The 23,564-nt window shown below is 39.1% G+C and overlaps 1 protein-coding gene and 1 pseudogene across 6 annotated transcripts in view; one reads left to right on the top strand and one right to left on the bottom strand.

Annotated features, from left to right (window-relative positions):
• Positions 1–23,564, bottom strand: part of KIT (KIT proto-oncogene, receptor tyrosine kinase) — an 80,345-nt gene that overhangs the window by 4,573 nt on the left and 52,208 nt on the right. For 3 of the 6 annotated variants that reach the window (XM_033106418.1, XM_033106419.1, XM_033106422.1), the window contains exons 8-17: positions 12,575–12,689; positions 10,718–10,911; positions 9,299–9,405; positions 9,074–9,200; positions 8,700–8,804; positions 8,499–8,609; positions 7,119–7,269; positions 5,166–5,254; positions 4,507–4,634; positions 3,306–3,428 (exon numbers count right to left, since the gene is read on the bottom strand). In XM_033106418.1, coding sequence (XP_032962309.1) covers positions 3,306–3,428; positions 4,507–4,634; positions 5,166–5,254; positions 7,119–7,269; positions 8,499–8,609; positions 8,700–8,804; positions 9,074–9,200; positions 9,299–9,405; positions 10,718–10,911; positions 12,575–12,689 — 1,250 coding nt within the window. The remainder of the gene's footprint in view (positions 1–3,305; positions 3,429–4,506; positions 4,635–5,165; positions 5,255–7,118; positions 7,270–8,498; positions 8,610–8,699; positions 8,805–9,073; positions 9,201–9,298; positions 9,406–10,717; positions 10,912–12,574; positions 12,690–23,564) is intronic. The other 3 variants (XM_033106420.1, XM_033106421.1, XM_033106423.1) reach the window with 2 other exon arrangements.
• LOC117022390 (cytochrome c oxidase subunit 6B1-like) lies at positions 22,395–22,716 on the top strand (annotated as a pseudogene).

Here is a 23,564-nt window from a genome sequence, read left to right as displayed (position 1 = left end):
CTCACAAGTATACTGTCCCCATTTTCAAGATAACAACATTGGATCAATACAACATGGTGGTTAAAAGCATAGACATCAGAGACAGACAGACATGGGTTCTAATCCTGACTCTACCACTGGCCTTGTTAGTTACCAGTAAGTATGTTTTCCCCTAAGAGAAACGTGGCTCCCTACAATAAAGACTACATTTCCCAGCTCCTTTGCAAGTAGGTTTAATCATGTGACTGAGTTTTGGACACTAAGTTACACGTGTTGTATGACAGCTTTAGCAAAACCTTAAAATATAGCTGGCATGTGCCCTTTGCCCTTTTCCTTCTTGTCCTTTCCTCCATCCTGCCTTCTGGATGTGGTGTCTGGCTACCTAGTTCCCATCCTGGACCATGAAGATGAAGGCTACACCCAGGGATGGTGAAAAATGGAAAGGTGGAAAAATGTGTACTCACAATAAGTACTCACAAAGCCTCTATACCAGGGGTGTCAAAACTGCGGCCAGCGGGCCAACTGCGGTCCGCAATCCATTGTTAATTGGCCCGCAGCAAATTCCAAAAATATATTTAGTTTACTTAAATAAACCAGGTGAGGCAATACGTACTTCACCCCGAGTGAGTGGCCCGGCTGTTTATGTACTTTACCGCATATGGCCCTTGGTGAAAAACGTTGAACAAAGTTTGGACACCCCTGCTCTATACCAACCTTGGCCTACTACTCCTGTACTACTATTTCTTTTATTTTGGGTTTTCTGTCATATGCAGCCCAAACTATCCCTTATTAATACATTGGGAAAGTCACTTAAATATCTGTAATTAAGTCTCTGTATCTTCTTCTGTAAAACAAAAATAATACTTCAAATTTCACGTCTTCTTTTGTGGCTTAAATGAGGTAATGTGGGTAAAAGTGCTTACCCCAGTACTCTCTGACTCACTAATATCTGAAAATAAGCACTCAGTGAATGGCAGTGCCTTACGATTATGACCATTCCAAGGAGATAAGTGGCAGATTCAGGGCTTACATTCTACAGCTGAACTTCACATCCTGAACTGTTTCTTCTAAAATCAAGCCAAACTTTCCGTGACTTTTCCTCCTAGAAATGGTCTGGATTCCCGGATCTTAATATACCATAGAAAACTAAATCAATCCTTCTCTTAATCCATTTAGTATTGAAAACTGGGAAGACAATTTTTTATCGTCTTAAAGTTATTTTAGTCCATGGGGAGGGAAAAAGGCTTCCGTCATACCCGCTGCTCCCGAGATTTGTGCTAAAGCTCCTATAGGGGCGCTTAACCTGAGATCTACAGGTGTTGTGAATTCAGGTGCCTATGAACTTTGGAAGGGAAAAAATTACTATTCTTGTTTTCACTAACTTCTAAGTGAAGTTTAGTATTTCCTTACATTATGAATGAAGGCAGTAAAGCAGAATAGTCTGAGCAGTACCTGTGACTGCCCCAATAGTAATCACTGATGTCCTCCTCATATTAGTGTTTACATTCATCACCACTTTGAAATTTTAGTAGTTTTTAGACCCACAGCTAGAGCATGTTATTCTGTGTAACAACGCACATGTATTGACATATCACTAATTTATTTTTTAATATTTTGAAATCTGCATTTCAATTTAACCGCTTTTCTTGGTTACCCTACTTATTTTATTTTGTGCATTTAAAACAGTGTTCTGACAAGAGATTCCTATGCTTTGCCAGACTATAAAAGGGACCATGGCATAAAAAATGACTAAGAACCCCTGTAAAATGGAAGAACTTTCAGGGGAGAAACTGACACAACAAGATCTCCAATGACTATGATGTAAATTTGGGGGTGGTAACATGCTGTGTTCATTTTCCTTGCTTTTAACTTGTCCTATAAATTCTCCTGACTCAGTAGCCTGGTCAAAATGACATGGAGTTCACACTCTGGAAGCCTGGTGGAAACTGACCCATCCTTGCTAATTCCAGCTAAGGTCACTAACCAACAACAAGCTATTAAGGAACTGCAGCATAACCACTGTCATGATTAGTTATATTTCAAATAAGACATCTATAAGGAATTGTCAGAATACTAAGTGCCACATAAGCATTAGCCATAATGTGCCTGGCACTGTTCTAAGCATTTTCTATAATTGATTTAATCCTCATAACAACTTTGTAAGGCAGCTGACAGTGTTATTCCCAAGAGGAGAAACATCAAGGTTGAGAGGTGTTGGGTAATACTTGCTAAATATTACATAGCCACTAAATGACGGAGCTAGATTTGAACTCGGTGAGACTGGGTCCAGAAGCCACTAGCGTCTTCCTTTTGTCACTATTCAGAGGCACGGACAAAGAGCCACCTTACATTCTTCTGACCAATCGTGCACCAGGACGGACAGAATGTGGTTTTATGAATACTCCTAATGATGAAATCTAGCCTCAGAGGAGATTTATTAGAATTGCATGCTTTCGTCGGGAGGTAAACCCTGCAACATTTCTACAAACCCAAGTCAACCACAGCCTAACGAGAGATGCCATAATGATGAAGAAGAAACTGTTACATCTTAGGGGACACAGATGCCTCCAGGAGTAAATCTGGACTGTAGAAATGGGTCTGGGAGAAGTAGCTGGAGAAAAATACATATACACAGGATTACATGGCTTCCCATATTAATGGGACACTGCTCTGGAAATCATGGACTCTGGTTTCAGCCTCTACTGACCTATGTCATCTGAGATACACTGAGCCTTAGTTCCTCCAACTCTTAAAATGCGAAGACACTGTATTCTAATGTCAAGGGTTTGTTCTGACGACACAGTGAAAATTGGCAATGAAATAAAGCACTTTGAAATAAAATCACAGTTCTGTAGACCAACTATTACTTATGAACCTATTTAATAAGCTCTCTATTGATTATAAGACCCAATGTTCTACACACCTAATTCTGAACACTATCTTAGATTTTAATCTTTTCCACGTGGCATATCAATCTCGAAATAAAAGTCTCCTGCTGTGACCTTCAGGTCCACATTTGTTTCACTGGAGCAAAATCGAGTTCATTGCTATTCTCAAGCTATAATGAAAATCAAGGCTATTTCTGTTCCTTTCACATGCCCCATAATTACACAATTAGAATTAGGAATTCTATTATCGGAATGTTAGCTGTAGTAATGGTCAGCATACCACACAAATTTTGCTGAAGTACACTTAATTTGACTGCTGAAATGCATATCGCAAAGGTAGGGTTTGTATGATGAAAGTCATTAACAAAAAAACAATTCTTATAAAAACTTGAAAATAAAATCCTGCACTGGACCGTCAAGCAGAGAGTGGGTACTCACGTTTCCTTTGACCACATAATTAGAATCATTCTTGATGTCTCTGGCTAGACCAAAATCACAAATCTTTGTGATTCGACCATGAGTAAGGAGGATATTTCTGGCTGCCAAGTCTCTGTGAATACACTATAACGAGAGAGGGGGAGAAAATAAGGCCATTTAAATTTATTTTAAACTTTTAAAGGGGGTAAACTATGTTTAATACTAGAGTGCTGCTTATGTTACACAAACCCAATCCTTTTGCTTTGCATGTAAACTACTCGGTGCACCAAAAATAAATATCTAAATTATGCCTTGAATGATGCTCAAAATTTGTGTTTCACATCGTTAGGACCATAATTACTATAATCACTTTCAAAACCAACTCGAATAAACGCTTTTTTTCACTTCTTAGGACTGCTTTCATTCATAGGAAAATACATTATAAATAGTCGTATCATATTTTTTTTTTTACAGCAAAAACTCATTTTGCATGCTTCTCTGTGAATGTCCTTTTATAGAGTTTCTAAAACGTCTTTGCAACTTCAATTTGACATCTCCAAGAACAAAGGGAAGAGGCCCCTTTATTTCAGCCATTCTGTATCCTCTCTTAGTGTGGTAATTGTTTGGAAATGTCACCAATGACACTTACGGGTTGGATCTGTGACCTTATCCCTATTCTGTTTGTCCCATTTCCTAGGGAATTCCTCTCACTCTTCCAGAGACCATGCTCCTTGTTTTGTCTCCATCATTCTCTTCCCATCCCTACCCTTTTCCCAAATGTTTATTATTCTCTCTGATCCTTTTTTCCCCCAACACTTCATAAACCATACATGCAATTATTAGTAGTCTAACTTCAATAAAACCCAAATATATGTTTCACCAAGCATTGAAACTATATGAGCCACCCTCTCCTTTGGCTGATAAATGATCTGTTTTCTAAGAGCAGTTCCTATATATCCTGAAAGCCAAAGGTTTAAATGAATTCATTCCATATAAAACAAATTCAAAGAAAAAATTCATAGAGAGACGTGCACTTTAAAGCTTATAAATGAGAATAGGCATTCCAAAGAGACAGCAGTTGGAACTGAAACATGAAGAAACTATATTTCCTCTGCTTTTGGTTACCACACTTCAAAATGACATTCTGCATTCTATCTATGGTTCTACATTGCTCCATTCAGAAGGGGGAAAAAAGACTCTTCTGAGACTCACTCCCACTTACATTCTTTGAGGCGAGGAAGGCCATGCCCTTTGCCACCTGGTAAGAAAAGCTCAACAAATCTTCCAGGTCTAGGGCCAACTCGTCATCTTCCATGATGGCAGGAGTCACATCCCTTTCTATGTATGAGCCTATTAGGAGGAGAAAGATTTTCTTCACAATTAAACCCTTAAAGATGAGGAAAATAAACGACCGTGACAACAATAACCCCAAAGGCTAGTAATGAATGAACTGATGCAATTTGCAGGCAAAGGACATCCCCAAACGAAGGTCGGCAACAGGCAGGTGTTGAATCACAAAGTTAATATTCTCAATCCTGGGCTAGATTACAAAATCTTTAAGGGAGAATGATGGCGGATTAATACAAAAATCTCCTCTTTTTTGATATGCAAAATATGTAATTGATATAGTTTGACAGGCAAAATACATATTTGATATGCATATGTTTTCAGAGATGCAGGAAGAAGCTCAGCTACAATTTCACATGCTGTAACCCCAAGTACCCTCTTGCAACTCTTAACTGCCATTAACCACTACTGGCATTGCCATTGGACTCTTTTGTAAAAGACAACCCGTCACTACCAGGAATGGTGTCATACTCCATAGTGGTATGAGAAATCCTCTGTAAATACAGTTGGTTTCATTACTTGAGAGGTACCCACCTATTCTGGCAGATCTCCTTTTGTCTGCCTTAGTTGGTACAACATAAGAAACTCCGGGTTTCATGTCCATGTACTCATTAGTACTGTCACTGTTGGGACAGAGGAAACATCGATCAAATCACGATTGACTAAAATGGGAATTGGGGTGAGTACCCATGGGGTAGGCTCTATCTTCCCGTCCCTTTTTTACATAATAGGCTGATTTTATTCGAAGAAAGTATTGCCAAGTGTGAATGAAGAAAGTCTTATGCAGTAAGAGCTGAGTTTCTAACATTTAATATCAGGGTCCAATCCCTAGGAATTAGATGGCCTTTTTTGTGTCCCCATAGACAGAACTCAGGTTAAAAATTTCCCATTTCTTGACACCAGAGGTTTAATGGGAAACAGCCAAAAGGTATTATCTCACACTACTTCAAACTCTCTAAATTATCCCCAAGAGACAAGATGAAAGGGACAAAGAAGGAGAGCTTCTAAAATGTGTCAGGGGGGAGAAGACAGGGATCGTTAACATATAGCGACTGATGGAAGAAGGTTTAAAAAAAAAAACAAGTTTGGTTCAGATAAACACCAATAATTTGGATGATTTTCTGAACCATCTGGACCTCTTGAATCTGCAACATTTGGCTGGAGAGTCTTCAAGATTTCTAGTACTTCCTGCTTCTGATTAGCATAGAAACACCATGACAACAATCTCCTTCAGCGTGTGCGGATGGTTCCAATCCCATATGGGATCCCAAAGCACAAAGAACACCACACAGGACTGAACAACTTAGGCCATTATTTCAGAAAGTTAAAAAATATATGTGGGGCCAAAAGCAAAGTGGCTCATTTATTCATATAAAGAGCATACGCTCTGGAGAAACTAACAAACGACGGTTGGTACTGTGTTTTACCACCGCTTGACACTACTCAAGTTTATAGGATTAAGAAAAATTGTAAAAGCTTCCCCTGGGGATTAAAACTTTAGCCAGAGGTACAGACAAGGGCTTTAAGAGATAACTGCCCATCAGCAATATTTACTGAGGTCTGCTTGAAGGCCGGGAGTTAAGAGATTAGAAGTCCTGCCATCTCAAAATGTAGGGGATGTAGTGAATAAAAAGAAGAGGAAAACCTCACCACACACCTGCAGAAATATAAAGTATAAGGGACGGAGCATGAGGAACATGATTTCTGTTGGGCTGGGAGAATCTAGGAACTCTTCTTTAGTGGGAGATCTTAACAGCATTTGGAAACAACAAGCAAGGCCATGGCAGAGAGAAATTCTACTCTGGTTGCAAACTCTACTAATTCTCCTCAAAGGAACTTGAAACTCTTTACACATCCTTTAAATCCTGAATGATATCAATGATGAAGGAGATGAAAATAAGGTGCAGAATTTCCTTAAATGTGCTACAGTAATTGTGCCTTTTTATAGCATCATGAGTTTTTTTAAATGGTAAGGTGTATAGAAATAATTCAGAGGTAGATGGTGAGAAACCTACAAGAAGAGTTGTGTTAAGGCTTTCTATCATTCTCTTAAAGGTTTTAAAGGAATTTACTGTGACCACTTGACAGGCTTTTGCATTTTCCCTCTAAACAGTGTCTCACTGTAAAGATGCATATAGTACCAAGCTTCACAGTATAAATGGAATGACACGCAAGAGCAGAACCATGACAGCACAGGTATAGATTTCATTCAGTTGAACAGAACAAAAGCTTAGGGGAAAAAAAAAAAAAAATCAAAGGTGCATTTAAAAATTCAGCCAAAAATCTAAGTTTAACACTACCTGAGTTTTTAAAAAATACTGTTTGAACTTTCTAAACTGTTAATCACATTTAAATGATTTAATAATTCTGATTTTGCACCTCAAAATATCTCAGTTCATTTTTTTGAAAGACTCAGCCTTGATTGCAAATCCTTAGGACCCCGGAACTGCCTGTCAACAGCTGACTATTTATGTAAATCAGTCTTACCACGAAGTCTCCTTTGAATGAAGAAGGTTCTTATAAAGGGCCGCTTCTGCATGATCTTCCTGCTTTGAGCAAATGAATGAATCACGTTTTCTCCGCAAAAAATTCAAAAGATCACCATAGCAGCAATATTCTGTAATGACCAGGGTGGGCCCTACAAGCATATAGGAAAAGGTGAGAAAAAGGTGAGATTTATAGACAATTCCTGTCTCCCATAAAAATACCCAAGGGTGATTCCAGCTGTTAACATTCAGTTTCAAAGGATAAGCCTACTGAGTACCAATACAAGCCTATCTGTTAGCATTGCTTATCAAAAAGCAGCATTACATGGATACAATTAAGCAAGCAAGCCCCTTTTTACCTGAATTTTTGAGTGATTAGGGGCCAGGTGTGACTGCTGGTTATACTGTTATCAAACTTCCTACATGAATAATTTGATTCACTTCTGCTTACATACATCGCTCTAGGTAACGTTATTGTGGAAATGATGGCACACCCTACGGGATAATAGGAAAACCCACCACACGGAACCCCCAGCTGAGACAAGCCTAGAGAGTGAGTGAAAACCCGAAACGATGGAACATCACCTGTGTTTATGAAAAGATGTCACCTGCGTTCGGAGCACTACTACTCAAAAATGGTCGTGGTGTTGTAGATGGCTACATCTGCAGCTCCGAAGTTAACAGGCAACCAATTAACTTGGGCAGAAATTACTCATGAACAATTCATGATGTGGTGAAGCGACATTTATGGGGACTGTTTTTAAGAAATTATATAAAGTTGTCAACTTGACTGTGGAGCTCTCCAGATCTCAAGTTAACAGCTCCTTTCACACAGCTTTGTTCCTTCAGACCAAAATGCTTTGTGGAAACAGCACAGAAATCGTTGACGGGGAGGCTCGACTGCTACTTCAAAATTGGAGATTTATTTTTAACAAACATGAAGTGTTTGCCTCATTTGGTGTATATTTGAGAGCTGGTGGGCTTAAAGACCTATTTTTAATGGTGGTATACAAGTGATTATTAACCCTTTAGTGACTAAATATGATCCAGCAAAATATAAAGCTTGCAAGATAAAATAAAAAGTTTTCTAGACGAGATGAGACATTCTCGAGGTATTCCAGAAGTCAATGTTGTTGTTGTGACATGTAGGACAATCACCAAGGTATGTCCTAGGCTGTCCCATCCCATGATGATAAAACTAAAATATACACTCATAAGAACAATAGTTTGAGGTGGGGGTCGGGGGGACTCTAGCAAGAGGTAACGATAACCTGGGTAAAAATCTTGCAAGCAGTCTGTAATCAAGCATTGTCAAAATCATATCAAAATCTCCCCTCTTGATAATCTGACATAATAAAAGGCAAGCTGGTCGTGGCATTACCTCCAATGGTGCATGCTCCGAGAAGGTTCACAATATTCATATGATTACCAAGGTAACTCAAGACTTTGAGTTCAGACATTAGGGCTTCTCGTTCCGTTAAATGAGCACTTGCTAAAATTAAAAACATCTTATTTTAGTCAAAACAAACAAACAAACCTGGCAAACCGATGTTGAGCACATGCAGTAGTTGCAGAAACTTACGTTTGAGCATCTTCACGGCAACAGTCATGGCTGCATCCGACTTAATTAGGCCGTAAGCAGTGGCCTCAACAACTTTCCCAAAGGCGCCAGCACCCAAAGTTTTCCCTTTAGAAAGGAAGACAACAAAATGGTCGTGATGGGACCAAAGGACCATTTGTGTAATTTCAAAATCAACAAAGGAATTAAGGACAAATCTGTCTAGGTACATTTCCCTATCATGTGCTTTATGCAGATTCTATCAAAGGGGGCAACACTTCACAGAACACACTTATTGCTACAGGTGGAATAAAACAAAGGAAACCATTAGAGTTCTCTAAAATCATTGCTATGTGTACACCAAAAGGTTCTTCGGAAAGCCCCTGTTTCATACTGACCAAAACTCAGCCTGTTTCTGGGAAACTCCCATTTGTGATCATAAGGAAGTTGCGTTGGGTCTATGTAAACATAATTGTTTCCATTTATCTCTTCAACGACCTTCCATTGTACTTCATACATGGGTTTCTGGTGGAGGTAGAAAGGGAAAGATTTATCATCTTTTAATGATCTATATTTCAACCATTAGAGCAAGGACTCAGGGTAGAGAGCAAATACATGGTTACCTGTAAATATTTGTAAGTGAGAATCATCACGATGATGCACATCATACCGGCTGCAATCACAAAACCAATCAGCAAAGGCGTGAACAGGGTGTGGGCATGGATTTGTTCTAAAATGAAAGAGGAACGTGGAATCACAACCTGTCAGCAGGGTCAGCTCCTCACCACAATCACCTAACCCCAAACTCGCCCGCCGCCCATCTTACAGCCCACAGCAGGATTCAAAGCCATGTCCATCTCAGCTCCTTGCCTTGGTTATTATCTTACTCGTATTATTCAAAGGAATCTTTTAAAATAACTTTAAACCAGACTCCTATGGGAGAGAAGTTGAGATTTCTATAGCACAAGAATCATTTTATGCTGTTTGTCAATGAAAAGCAACGTCGGAATGAACTTTGTACTTCAACCAAATTCCTGACTTGGGACAACTTTAAGAAGTTTCCTTTATGGATGGTTTCTATTTTTGTCTTTATGCTTTCCTGTATTTTCCAAATTTTCTACATTGAGCATGAATTTCTTCCACAACTGAGAAAAACATTTTTAAAGTGCTCTTTTTATTACCCTGTCTGAAAAAAAAAAAAAAAATCTATGATGAACAATGTAAAAGTCTTCCCCTCATTACTCAAAAACTGAAAATATACCACTTTTTAGCACTCATCTTTGCCAACTCAGGAAAACAAAAACTGAGCCTTAAGAATGTAGGTGCCCAGTTTCTTTGTCTTCTGACTTTATACCAATTCATCAATGTGTCCACAGGATCATTTAACTTAGGAGAACTAGTCACTCATGAATCAAATTTTAAAGATGTTAAAGAAATAGCTCACTAACATGACTTCATAAAAAGCAGTGTTAACTTTCTGATATAAAGTCTGGCTGTGTGTTAAAATAACTGATTTTAAATGCAATTTAAATTTTTAAATTGTCCTAATTCTGTTTGTTTGGATATAAAGTAATAGAGTTCCCCCCACCCCCGAATTTTCCTTCTCTACTTACTTACTTATTTATTTATCTATCTATTTTAAGAGCGCAGCTCACAGTGTCCCACGCAGGGATCGAACCGGCAACCCCGGTGCTGCCAGCACCACGCTGCAACCAACTAACTGAGCTAACCAGCCACCCCATCTACCCTTTTTAATAGAAACAATTGGAAATACACAATTCATTTTATATATATACACACACACGCGCATGCACATATACATACATTTATGCACATACACATGCAAAATATAGAGTACATGGTCAAAATTACTGCATACATTTTATTAACAAACTAGTACAGAATGAAACTTAGTGAGTTTGATGACAGTACAGTGCAATTACCAGAAATGATATGGCCAATGATGGAATGGACTTAAAATCATGATTGATGTGGTAGCAGAGCCTAAACATCCCCTTAAATTGGATTAAAAAGAAATATACCTTTGCTGTTACCTTTAATTGCAAAGTTAAAAAAGGCAGAACTCTTGCCCACATCGTTGTAAGCCCTACACTCAACCGTGCCATTGAACTTGAAAGAATTGTAATCGATGGAACTTTGAACCACTAGTTTTCCAAATGGCGACACAGATGAGTTTTGCATCTGCCTATCCACCGGCCCAACAGGAACGGAACATCTAGGGGGAAAAGAACAACAGTCCAGACTTACTCCAGGAAAACTCCTCAAACAACCTGGGTTTAGCAAACTTTTCAAACTAAGTTAGGGGTTCATAATTGGAGATTTCATTTTACAACCAAGAGTGTCTGATGACAAATGAGCACTTCTATGGCATAGTGAACAGGGAGAGCATTGTGGAAGAGAAGAAAGAGGGAGATGAGGTTTTCGAGTGAGATACGGGTTTGTTCCTGACTCATACACCTATTCTGTTGACTTGTGACAAGCTACTTAAACTGTCCAAGGCTCAGTTCCTACAGCTGTAAAATTGGGATGGTAATACCCATCTTGGAGAGTTATTTATTACTTAGAAATTACTTAAGTATCCTGGCACACAGCAGACCTGATAAACTAATTGTGAAAGGGTGTATGAAGGGGGGTTGAAAAGGAAAAGCATGGAAGAGGAAAGCATTAAAGTCTCAACAAAGATGCCCACCGGCAACCCCAAAACCAGAGCAGGGAGGACCCTGTGACTCAGGTTCTATGGAAGGAGGGACAGATTGCCCCACCAGGTTGCACTCCAGGTGGCAAAGACCATGCAGAGCCGGATCCTGATGACCCCATTTGAAATGATCCCTGCTCCCCCACTCCCACATATGGCTAGCAGTTTTCTATGCCTTATTGCTTTGTTTTCCTCCTTAGCACTCAATACCTGTCTACGCTGGTTGTTTAGGTCATCTTTTCTCCATCTCCACCCATTAAAACATAAACTCGCAAAGCTGGGACTCAGGTGTGTTTTGTTCACTAGCCCAGTGTCTGGCATACAGGTGGCACTCCATAAACACTTGTTAAATGGTTGCCTGTAAGTACCGGAGCTGCTTCCACTGTGGACATACGGTCCAGGGGTCTCCCTCCCTCCCTACGACTCCCAAAAGAAAACATTCCACTAAAACTCAGCTGAAAACAACCATCCTATGTAATCTCTTCCAACTTGCTGTGATAAAAAGGTCTATTCAATGAAAAATAAAATTTCTACTATTATCCTGACGAGTCCGTTGTGATGTTACACAGGGCTTTTAAAGCTTGAGCATAAAATACCATTTGATGGATAAAAAGAGCAACGTTGACCCCATTTTCATCTTCAGGTAATATAAAAGAACAATTTAAAGCTTAAGTGTGGATTCTGAGGGAGAGGAAGCACAATGCCAGGGGCTGGGCACCTAATCAAAACCATTTTAAAACAGGTAGCCTACAGACGCCATATATATGTTGTAGCTGCACCATCATTACTTTTTGGTAACTTGGCAATTAACTCCTGAGGTAATTTTTTTCATGACAACTACAGCCCCGTTTCCTACACACATTGCCTCCTGTGTATAGAATGGAAATCTAATTACTCTGTCCTGGAAAATTGCTTTATCTACCTGCGGGCTAGAAATTGCATGATAAATCCAAAAAGATAACCACCAAAATAGAGAAGTCATTCAGTAATCATTTTTCAGCAAACAAAATTAATGTCGACCAAGAAAAATATAGCAATTATGCCCTCTAAAAAGCCGATTGGCTAGAAAAAAAAAAATAATCAAAACAAAGCTTTAAAAAAAATCTGAAAACATATTTGAATTCAACCGAGTTGCTTTCCTTCCCTTCTGCCTGGTAAGTGGTCCCGAGAATAATCATCTCACCTCTGCTCAATTCCTGGACAAAAATACCAATCTATTGTGGGCTCTGGGAATCCTGCAGCCACACATTGGAGCAAGCCATTCATGAGCCTCTCACGAATCAGGATTTCTGGTTTTGCTGCAGGAAAAGAGAAGTGGCCACAGTGAGACTGCTGAAACACCTCACCAAGATTCACTCGACTCTTTGAGAATCCTTAGACGGGCTGAAGATGACCCGAAGGGAATGTGTTATTCACGGGGAGAGTCTGAACCAGTGAGTGGGAGGTACAGGGAGGGGAAAGTGAGGGTCAGGCCAGGAAAGGCTTTCACAGTCAGAGCTGCCCCACCCCGGGGCAAACTGTCCACCCTGCAAATGGCAGGGGGGGGGGGGCTCTCCGAGAATGCTCTGTTCCAGGGATGGCAGAAGCAGAGGTTGCAGGACCACCCAGACGGGTTTCTGCTTCCAATGAGCAGGAATCTGAAAGACCACTTCTAATCAAGACACTAACATTACAAACTGTTTTAAAGGTGGAAATTCTGTTGGAGGGATTCCTGACATCAAGATCTCAAGTTATTATAGGGACTGGAATGGATGAAGTTAGGAGTAGTTACAGGAGAGGAGAAGCCCCTCGCTCTCAGGAATTCCCTTTTGTTTGGAGCGGGGTGTGAAGCAGTGGTACAAATAAATAGCTCACCTACTCTCTTTACAGAAAAGCCAAAACGTTAGAGTAAAATACAACGTGGGGTTTTAACTCCAAATTTTTATTTCAAATGCAAAATACAGACAGCAAATTTGAAGAGAAAACCAGCCTGAGAGTTTTAGTCATACATATATCTAAACATGAGTACAATCACTGAAAAATCATATCAGCAGGAAAGCTCTGATTTGACATTTCTGTGTAACTACAATAATCAACGGATATTCAATCAAGTGCACCCGAAAGCACAGCAAATTCTTGAGATTATCTCTAAAGTGGAAGGAAGATGAACTTATGCTCAGTTGTTCTATTAATAACAGATTTGAAGGATTTGAACCCTTTGAGAACGAGTAAGCTAAACTGAACATCTGATGGCAAGGACAAGTAATGTCCCCCAGTATCCTAGATGTAGCATGGAGTGTCGTGCCTGACTACAGAACTCGGGGAGCCACGTGTGTGCAGAAAGACCTGCACACCGGCTCAGACACTCCACAGTTTTCTGCCCTCCATCAAGTTTCCTCATGTAACAGGGAATAACAATAGTACCCATTTCATAGGGATGTTGTGACAATTAAGTGAGATGGAGCACAAGAATGAGTCACAGAAATGAATGATAAACTAAGAACGATGAACACAAATGAAACAATACATGTGATAATTATTGTTAATGATTCAGTTATTCTTTTCTATTCAGAGTACCCACCCTCCTTGGTTAATCAAGTTTGCTGCCAATTAAGTTTACAGTATTTGCCACTCTATTCTCTTCCATGATCTCAAAATTGCTTCTTCAAGATAGTGTGAAATTGTGTATGTGTTTTAATCTGATACATTAGGAATTTGACATTAACCATGTTGCAACTGATAGGAAAACTATATGGGGTGAGGAAGAAAGACTGACGGATCAAAAGCTTAGGAAGCTTATATCCTCAAAGGAAGGTAAGTAACACTGATCAAAATGACATCTTTGTAGAACAACCTCTCAGCACCTCACCTCCTTGCAGGCAAAATGGCTTGGCAGGGATCAGAGTGCCCACATGCATGGCACACCCACCTGTCACTCAACCTGGCCCTGCTGATGGGCTGGCCATTTGGCTACTACACACAAAAGAGTGACACTCCAAAGCAATCTCAAGGTAGGGGTATCCTTGAGAGTTTGGATCCAATGCCAACTTTCACAAATAGAGCAAGAAAACGAGCCATCGTCTTGCGAAAGCATCCATCTGGCAAGTTTCATTTAATTATCATGGGCAACTGTGTGATCGGACTGGAAAGTAGGACATAACACAAAAAAACAGTGGAACTTTAGGAGAGTGCTATTGGCTGGCAACTGTAGGCGCCATACGGCAGGTCTCTTGACTCAATTCAAGGGTCACCTCCTTTTCCAAGCCATCCTCAACTCTCCCAAGCCAAGGTGGTTGACCTCTCCTCCCTCTTCCCGAAGCGCTCACACAAAGACCTGGTCCGCCTCCTCCATCTGCCTGTATTTTCTCAAGGCAGGAACCGCACCTCACTGGTTGTACCTCTGACCCCTAACAGAATCTGACCTGTGGTGGACACACAACTGTTGAATGATTAAATCCTCCCCACCTCCCTTCAAGAAACAAGTCACCCAGATTCCAAAGGAATTTGATTAGAATCACAAGAAGGAAGCTGGAAGAACAGCCCAGTGGTGACTTTCCCGTGTTGGGGCACGGTTGGCACTATTTTGCGACAGTGGGCCATAAGACAAGAAACCCACACATAAACCTGGCCGTGTGACTTTTTTTTTAAATACTGAGAATAATGGCGATGGGAAGATCTACACATACACAGCAAAGATAACTGCACAGGACTCAAATGAGAATGGAGTTCGTGAAACAGATTTCCTCGCACCAACATTCCTTTTGTCACTCATTCTTCCTAAAGGCACATAAATTTTAGTGGAATCGACTTGATAGCAAAAACAGGGCTTAAAGGATACCTCCAGATGGTAATGATGGGTCTCTCAGGGTAACAGGGTTATGCATAGTTTCTATTTCATTCTCAAAAGAAAGTCAAAACTTTAAAAGAAAAATTTTGTTCACGTTGAACATACAGCTAATAATGAACCTATAAAACATTTTTTAATTAAAAAAATTGGAACAGCTCAAAATTACATAATCAGTCACATTTAGCTTTGGTTACAAGTGTTCCATGATCCAAGCCTTCCAGCGTGACACCTGGTAGCAGTTATACAAGGGCCTGGACTGGCAAGGGGTGCGATCTGGCTGGCCTATTTGCTTTGTGCTGGTTAATAAGGCAGATTTTTCAGCTACGATCCCAGTCACAACGTGAGGTTAATGGAGCACTTTTTGTCCTATTGGGCCAACCAAGCTCAGAGTCCTCAACCTTGTGTGTATTCGAAGCAGTAAGAGTTTAAAATGCAGATTCCTGGGCCCCAGCCCCAGAGATTTAGCAAACTGAGGATCTGACCCAGCAATGCATTTTTTAAAAATACCTTCAAGGGATGCTGACCAGGCTGAGACTAGGGTGAGACAAGAAAAGCACTTAGGGTGCAGAATTTAAGAAGGCACTCACCCGTAAGGTCTTGCAAATACAGGGTTGGCACCGTAAGGGAGCACCTCCTTAAATTTGACACCCTGAGCGTCTCTCTTTGCTTACCCTAATCCCAGCCCTGTCCCTCATGTTGGTGATGAGAGATCTCCTTCTGAAAAGGCTGTTACATGAGTACAGTTTGGGCTGTATATGGTGAGTTGCACTACAAACATGTTTAATGCATAAAGAATGAGCTTCGTATAAATCTGATTCCTAAAAATGAAAATCTGAGCTTCTCTGCATTTTGTTAAGTGCCTCACAGCACTGTGTGAGGCGTTAAATCTACATTTTGCTTTTACAGATACATAACCCTCCGCAATTCTTCAGGTTAAAACTGAGCTATGGTTTCTTAGCTGTTCCGCAATCATGAGAATACCAAATGAAACATTCCCTAATTCCTCCCAAGTTGGAGGTTTAGATAAGCCTGAGAGGTGTATAAGTTACATACTTCCTGAGAAGATAAAAATAGTCCCTTTCTCCTTTCAAAGCATTATGGATCGGAGTCATTCTGGGGTCTCCAACAACACTGATTAGCTTGTAGGCAGATTTTCACAGCGCTTATAATTCTACTGCAAATGTATTGCTCAGGCAATTAAAAGTCCAAACCATTTGCTGATTTACCCCCCAGATATGTGATCTTGAAAAGCATTCCTTTTCACCACCATCAGGTCCACACAGAAGGCAAGAACAAAATGAATTTTAAAGAACACAACACAGATAACAAAGAGCTGGGGGGTAGGGGTTGGGGCAGGACAGTTATGCAAGTAACGGGGCGGTGCGGGGGTGGGGGGGGAGCAGTTTTGAGTACAGCTCTTTTCACCCCTAAACACCTCAACCAATTCCTGCTATAAACAAATGCACATTGGCCCACCCACTATAATCAGCAAAGAACAGACTTAAGTCTCCAAATAAAAAAAGACTAAACAAAGAGCAATCATAAGGATGAATTTTTTTTATTGAGGTATAATTGACATATAACATTATACTATTTTCCAGTGTACAGCATAATGATTCGATATTCGTATATATCGTGAAATGATCACCACAGTAAGTCTAGTGAACATCCATCACCACACAAAGTTACAAAACTTTTTTCCTGTGATGACAACTTTTAAGATCTACTTTCTTAGCAACTTTCAAATATGCAGTACAGTATTAACTATAGTCACTATGCTGTACATTATATCCCCATGGCTTATTTATTTTAGATCTGGAAGTGTATATCTTTTGTCCCCCCTTCACCCATTTGGCCCACCCTTCATCCCCCACCTCTGGCAACCACCAGTCTGTTCTCTGAAGCTGTGAGTTCAATTTTCATTTTCAGATTCCATATGTGAGCGAAAGCATATGGTATTTGTCTTTCTCAGTCTGACTTATTTCACTTAGCATAATACCTGCTAGGTCCATCCATGTTGTTGCAAATGGTTAAGAGTTCATCCTTTTTTATGGCCGAGTAATAGTCCATAGTATACATGGACCACATATTCTTTATCCATTCATCCATCAATGACACTTAGGTTGTTTTGGGGAGGAATTTGTTTTTCTGATGGTAGGTCTGGGGCTTAATGGCAATACAGCAATGCTTTGTGGCAATTCGTCACTATCCTGGTTTGGGTCTAAGTCAAATGTATATTCCTGCCAAAATACTGTTACAATAAAGGAAGTTAAATCTGTTAAAATAGGAGTGTAAAAGAATTCAGATTAACTTTTAGTTATAAAAGAAATATGCTTTTAAAAAATCCCAAGAATAGATATTTTGAAAATATATTTTATTTTATACATTCTTAAAGGTAGCCAGAAACTGGTATATGGACACTTTAATAGAAGTTTGTTTATCAAGCAAAACAAAACTTCAAACTATAGTCTCCTGTATCTAGCTATCATTCAGAGTGTCTATCATTTAAAAAAAAAATCGTTCTCCTAAGGAAATGATGTTCTAAACTAGGGGTAAGCAAACTTTTAATATAAAGGGTGAGACAGTAAATATTTTAGACTTTGTAGGCCACTGTACCACAAATGTAGCTACACACATGTGAACACATATGCATGTCTGCATTCCAATAAAATTTTACTATGGACACTCAAATTTGAATTTTATTTTCATGTCTCACAAAATCTTCTGAGTTTATTTTTTCAACCACTCCCCAAAAAATTATTCTTTGCTTATGAGCCATTCAAAAACAGGCTGCAGGCCGAATCTGGCCCAAGGGCTATAGTTTGACAACCTCTTTTCTAAACAGCCATCAAAAAGGTCTCCCAATTCCGAGATCAAGTTATAACAAACACAAACAAAATGATGAAACTACTTGGAGAGAGCATTCTTCAGCCAGAATCACTGTGCTCAATTTGCAGGAGAACCATGGCCGTGTGGCTCAGGCACAGGGAGGCGGGTGTATACATACATCACAGTGCAATCCTGCTGGCTGCCAAGGAGTGCAGGCATGTGATAAAATACTTTCCACTCTGTACAAGTAGTAAATTCATTTTGCCACATAATTCAGAAGTGGAGGAGAAGGGTTACTGACACAGTGCCCATGGAAAAATTATGGACCTATTCTTAGTTTTATTTAAATTTCCACTAAATTATAGGTGACCCTGCATACACGTGTACGTGAAAGGGCTAGTTTGATGTAAAAACACATGTGGCTCAACTATAAAGACAATTTCCAGAGTAGAAGTTCCACTAATATACAAGGGACTACTTAAGCTGTTTTTAGAAAAGTAGGTCCCAAGTTCAGGGTCAACTTTAGCAGAAGTTTACATGGTTACATACCTACACCTGTTTCTCCTGCTTTTCCACCATAAACATGAAAAAAAAGGCCAGACCACACCAACAATGGACCTAGTGATCTCGACAAGTTACCTTGTTCTCCGACGGGCAGCATAGAAATAGATCCCCCAAATTAGCAACACACCCCACTAGACAAACTTTCTTATGAGACATGAAGGGAAAATAATACCAACACTTGGGGTGGGGTGGGGGTGCGAGGGAACGCATCTCCTTAGTTCAGTGTCACATTTCCTGAATTTTTCCAGAATAGATGAGAAGCAAATTCTATTCTAAAAATAGGTTGCCATGATATCCCTTTTTCTCCCAATTTAAATGTCTATAGCAATTCTTGCATCCACAGAGCAGGAGAGATATTAAAGTGTCACTTCAAAAACAACACTCATAACTCCCACGCAATCTAAGAACAAAAACTCATTTCAAGTCAGGAAGAGAAAATAAAAACAAGAGTTCAGACACTGTCAGATATTGCAATACGCATTACCTATAAAAACATTAATGTAAAAAGACAGGCAGCTATGTTTACTGAGATTAGGTACCACACTAAGAAGATCTGAAAATTATCCTTAATTTAGAACTGTCCTGAAAATCACTACAGTGTAGCTCCCATGACATATGTTTAAGACATAGCAGCATGACAGATCTGACAGATGATAGCCTTATTGACTTCCAGGCACTGAGATAAGGTCATTCACTTACGATCAAACAAGATAATTATAAACTTTAAATAATTGTCTGATGGCTTTCTTTTAAAACTCAGTCACATCATTTCAGAGTCCTGCCTCACACTCCATCCACAATGTCTCACAATTGCATCAGCCATGGGTTAAAGAAATCATGAACTATCCATGCAGTGATAACAAAACGACGTTGTAGAAGAGTATTTTATGACATGGAAAGGTGCTCACGATGCATTTGTTGCTCAGCATCAGAAGAAGCAACAGAATCTCATTTTTGTAAAAAAAAAAAAAAAAAAACGAGTTTTAAAAAATGGTCTGGAAGAATGTATAGCAAAGGATATATTAGCAATGACAATCTATAAAATATAAATAAACTTAACAGGTACAATTAAAACTGGCTTGATTCTTAGTTTGCTTATTTATATTTTCTGGTTTTTCTATCCTTAACATAATATTTTTATAACAAGAAAAAGTATTTTAATTTAAAAACACAAGTATACAAATGTTTGCACAAACCACGTTACATTTCAGTTACTGTGGTGGTCTTACAACAAATTCTCAAAAGCAAGTAAATAAATCAGAAAGGAGATCTATTTAGCATTAACTTTATTTAATGTTAAAGAATTCCAACAATTTAATACAGGGGTGGGTCTAATAGAATCTACCTAATAGGGGAAAAAAAAAAAAACACTAAAAAGCAAAGCCCCTGAAGCAAAACTCAATAGATAAGTGTGTCAGCAGTTAAGTCTCTAACACAAGTGTGGTTTAGACACCCCAATGTTTGCATCTTTAAAAAATTGAGGTTAGGGAAACAATTCCATCTTCCCAAAAGGTGAAGTTCTAGTAACTTTGCTCTCGTTTCATGAAAATCTCGAAAGGCACAGACCCAAGGCCTCAAAACTAAGCAGTCCTTGAAGGCAAGCCCACCATTATTATTTTACCCTGGGAAAAGGTCCTGGAGACCTCCAGCCAGGTGGGTGACCCAGATGGCTGGCTGGCAGGCAGTCCGAAGCCATCTATCTACATGGCCAGCTAGAAAGGTCTGCCTTCACCTTTGGCAGATAGACTGGACATGCGCTTTATTTGCAGGGTGTTGCACTTATAGTGGCTTCTCTCTAGAAGAAGGACAGTTGAGCCACCCATTACTGGAAATAACTATGACCAAAAATACAGAAAGGCAGACCAGGTTTTGCAAATGCGGTCAAAGGGAAACTTTCTCATCAACAAGCCTCATTCTGGGTGATTTATTACTTGGACTGATTTGGCTATACTGCATGATCTATAAATAATCGCTCGTACCAGACAGGATGTTAATTATATAAGGCAGTGATTTAGAAATAATACATTATTTAGCATTTCCTTAAATTGTTTCAACCCCCTGTTAACCCTCTGCCATAAACAGGGTGAAACTGGTGACTTTTGAGAGTTCCTTTGGTACAGTGCTGCAGTTATTTGAACATCCAATGTAGCTTAACATTCCGTGTGTTCCGCGTAAACCCAACAATGAAAGGCGGGCCCTTTAGTTCTCTGTACCTTACCTGTCTTGCCCGCCTGCCTGTTACCACCACCTGAGTACCACAGCACTCTCGCTGGACTGGTAGGTTTATCATTAAAGGGCAGATCTTTAAGATTGGCAAGAGATCTATTTCTGGGCCCTAGATATAATTTGCCCAAAATTTTAAATTCAGAATACTGATCTGAAAATGCTACCAGATAATGTTTTGAAGTGTCATTTTAGGTTACTAGCAAATCAAAACTACAATAAGATACCATCTCATACCTGTAAGAATGTCAATTATAAATCAACTAACAAGTGCTAGAGAGAAAGTGGAGAAAAAGGGAGCCCCCCTGCATTGTTGTTGAGAATGTAAACTGGTGCAGCCGCTATAAACCACAGTATGGAGGTTCCTCAAACAAATTAAAAATAGCATCACCATATGACCCACTTCTGGGTATATATCCCAAGGAAACAAAACCATTATCTTGAAGAAGTATCTTCACCACTATGTTCAATGTAGCATTATTCACAATAGCCAAGGTACGGATGTAACGTAAGTGTCCACCAACGAATAAATGGATCAAGAAAATGTGATGTGTACACAATGGAATATTATTCAGCCTTAAGAGTAGAAACTCCTGTCATTTGTGACAACATGGATGAACCTGGAGGGCATTATGCTAAGTAAAATATGCCAGGAGGAAAAAAAGACACATCACATGTTGTATGGTATCATTTATATGTGTAATCTTAAAAAAAAAAAAAAAAAAAAGTTGAACTCATAGACACAGTAGAAAAGTGGTTACCAGGGCTGGGGGGTGGAAGTGGTGGGTAGGGAGAAGTTGAAAAAGGGGTACAAACTTTCAGTTATAAGATAAATAAAGTCTGAGGATCTAATGTATAACATAGAACTTATAGTTGATAACACTGTAATATATAATTAAAATTTGCTACGTGAGGACATCTTAAATGTTCTCACCAAAAGACAACACAACAAAACAAAGCTAAACAAAAATGGGTAAGTATGTGAGGTGATGAATATGTTAATTAACTCTATGGAGGGAATCCTTTCACAATGTAGTATATATATGAAACCATCAATCTTACAATTTTGTCAATTATACCTTAAGAAAGAAGAAAAATAGTTACTAGATCTTCTTGAAATTATTCCAGAGGTTTGAAAAACAAATGATTTATTATATCAATCATAATTTCTTTCCAAAATTATGTAAATTATCGCAGGATTCACATGGGATATTTTAAATTATAAGCCAAAATAAAATTATAAAATATTTACATTACTAATTTACATTTAGATTCACTATAACGTCTAAAATTTATTCAAGAAATATTGAGTGGGAAGGAAAAAGAGTCAAGTGGATAAATTAGGGTTAAAACATATGTTTGGCCATTTATTTGTACCTGGATGTGGTAAAAACCTTATTGTGTGACATTTATTGTAATCAAAGAGACCATAGGTTTCTAAACAAATATCACAAGCTACCTATAGAATCTTGGCGATGTCTAACACCTCCAGGAATTTTGGAAAGAGTAGTGCCTATTAAGAAAGTACTTTGACCGTCTTAATTCTGCTTCCGGTCTGACGGAAGCATCTTTGCTGAGGGTCCCATTGAGCTGGGAGCTGCTTCAGGGGCGCGTTTTAGGAGTCAGCAACATGTCAGAAGACATCAAGACCAAGATCAAGAATTACCAGCCTGCCCCTTTTGACAGTCGCTTTCCCAACCAGAACCAGACAGGAACTGTTGGCAGAACTACCTGGACTTTCACTGCTGTGAAAAGACAATGACTGCTAAAGGGGGTGATGTCGGTTTGTGCAAATGGTACCGGCATGTGTACAAGTCCCTCTGCCCTGGGTATCAGCCTGGGAGGACCGCCGGGCACAAGGCATGTTTCCTGGGAAGATCTAAACTGGCTCCACCCCACATCTCCTCTGTCTTCCATCTTTCTCCCAGGGAGGTGAAGGGGAACCTGGGTACATCCCACGCTGGGATCCTGAATTGTAGCTTAACTAACAATGAATACTTATTGGAAAAGTGTAAAAAAAAAAGTACTTAAGATATAGTTTCTTAAGTTTTTAGAACTTTATTTCTACCAATTTTGATCTGCAAGGGAAACAAATGGCCATTTTCAGCAAAGGGCATCAAACTTTTTTAGAACTAAGAATATGATTTCTGTATACATCTCTGATAAGCAATGCAAGAGTAATTACAGTAATGCCAAGTTCAATGCAAAGAATCATTGATTTTTTTTAATAAAAACTCCCATCAGTTTCCACTGGAAGTTTTGCTCAAAAATGGCAAATATTACAACTCGTGGCCATTATAAACCACCTTTAATGTCACTGAACCAACTTAACAGACCCCTGTAAATTTTGGCTTGGTTAGAGAGGTTAAAAACACTACTAAAATATTTTCAAGCTTTACATGTTGCAATTTTTCCCTTAACACAGACAGAACATAGTTTTTTTAAAAACCTCCCACATAAGTGATTAAAACTAATTCTCTTTCTCAATCTCTCTCTCTCTCTCTTTTCCTCTCTCTCACTCTACTCAAATCTACATGTAGAATTTTCAAAACAAATTGATTTTTCAGCCACCAAACATTTAATAATTCAAAAATCAAAGATTTTCATGAGCATTTCTAAAGGTGAATCTATTAAGCAATTATGCGTCAATGTCACTGAGTAAAAGTTGCCTGAATTTCTGCACTAACACTATGCAATTATTCTGATTTTTATTAACTTTAATTTTTGCAGA

The sequence above is a fragment of the Rhinolophus ferrumequinum genome, chromosome 5 (assembly GCF_004115265.2).
Source record: "Rhinolophus ferrumequinum isolate MPI-CBG mRhiFer1 chromosome 5, mRhiFer1_v1.p, whole genome shotgun sequence".
Taxonomy (NCBI): Eukaryota; Metazoa; Chordata; class Mammalia; order Chiroptera; family Rhinolophidae; genus Rhinolophus; species Rhinolophus ferrumequinum.
Note: the sequence above shows the minus strand (reverse complement) of the source record. Positions and strands in the feature narration are given on the sequence as shown.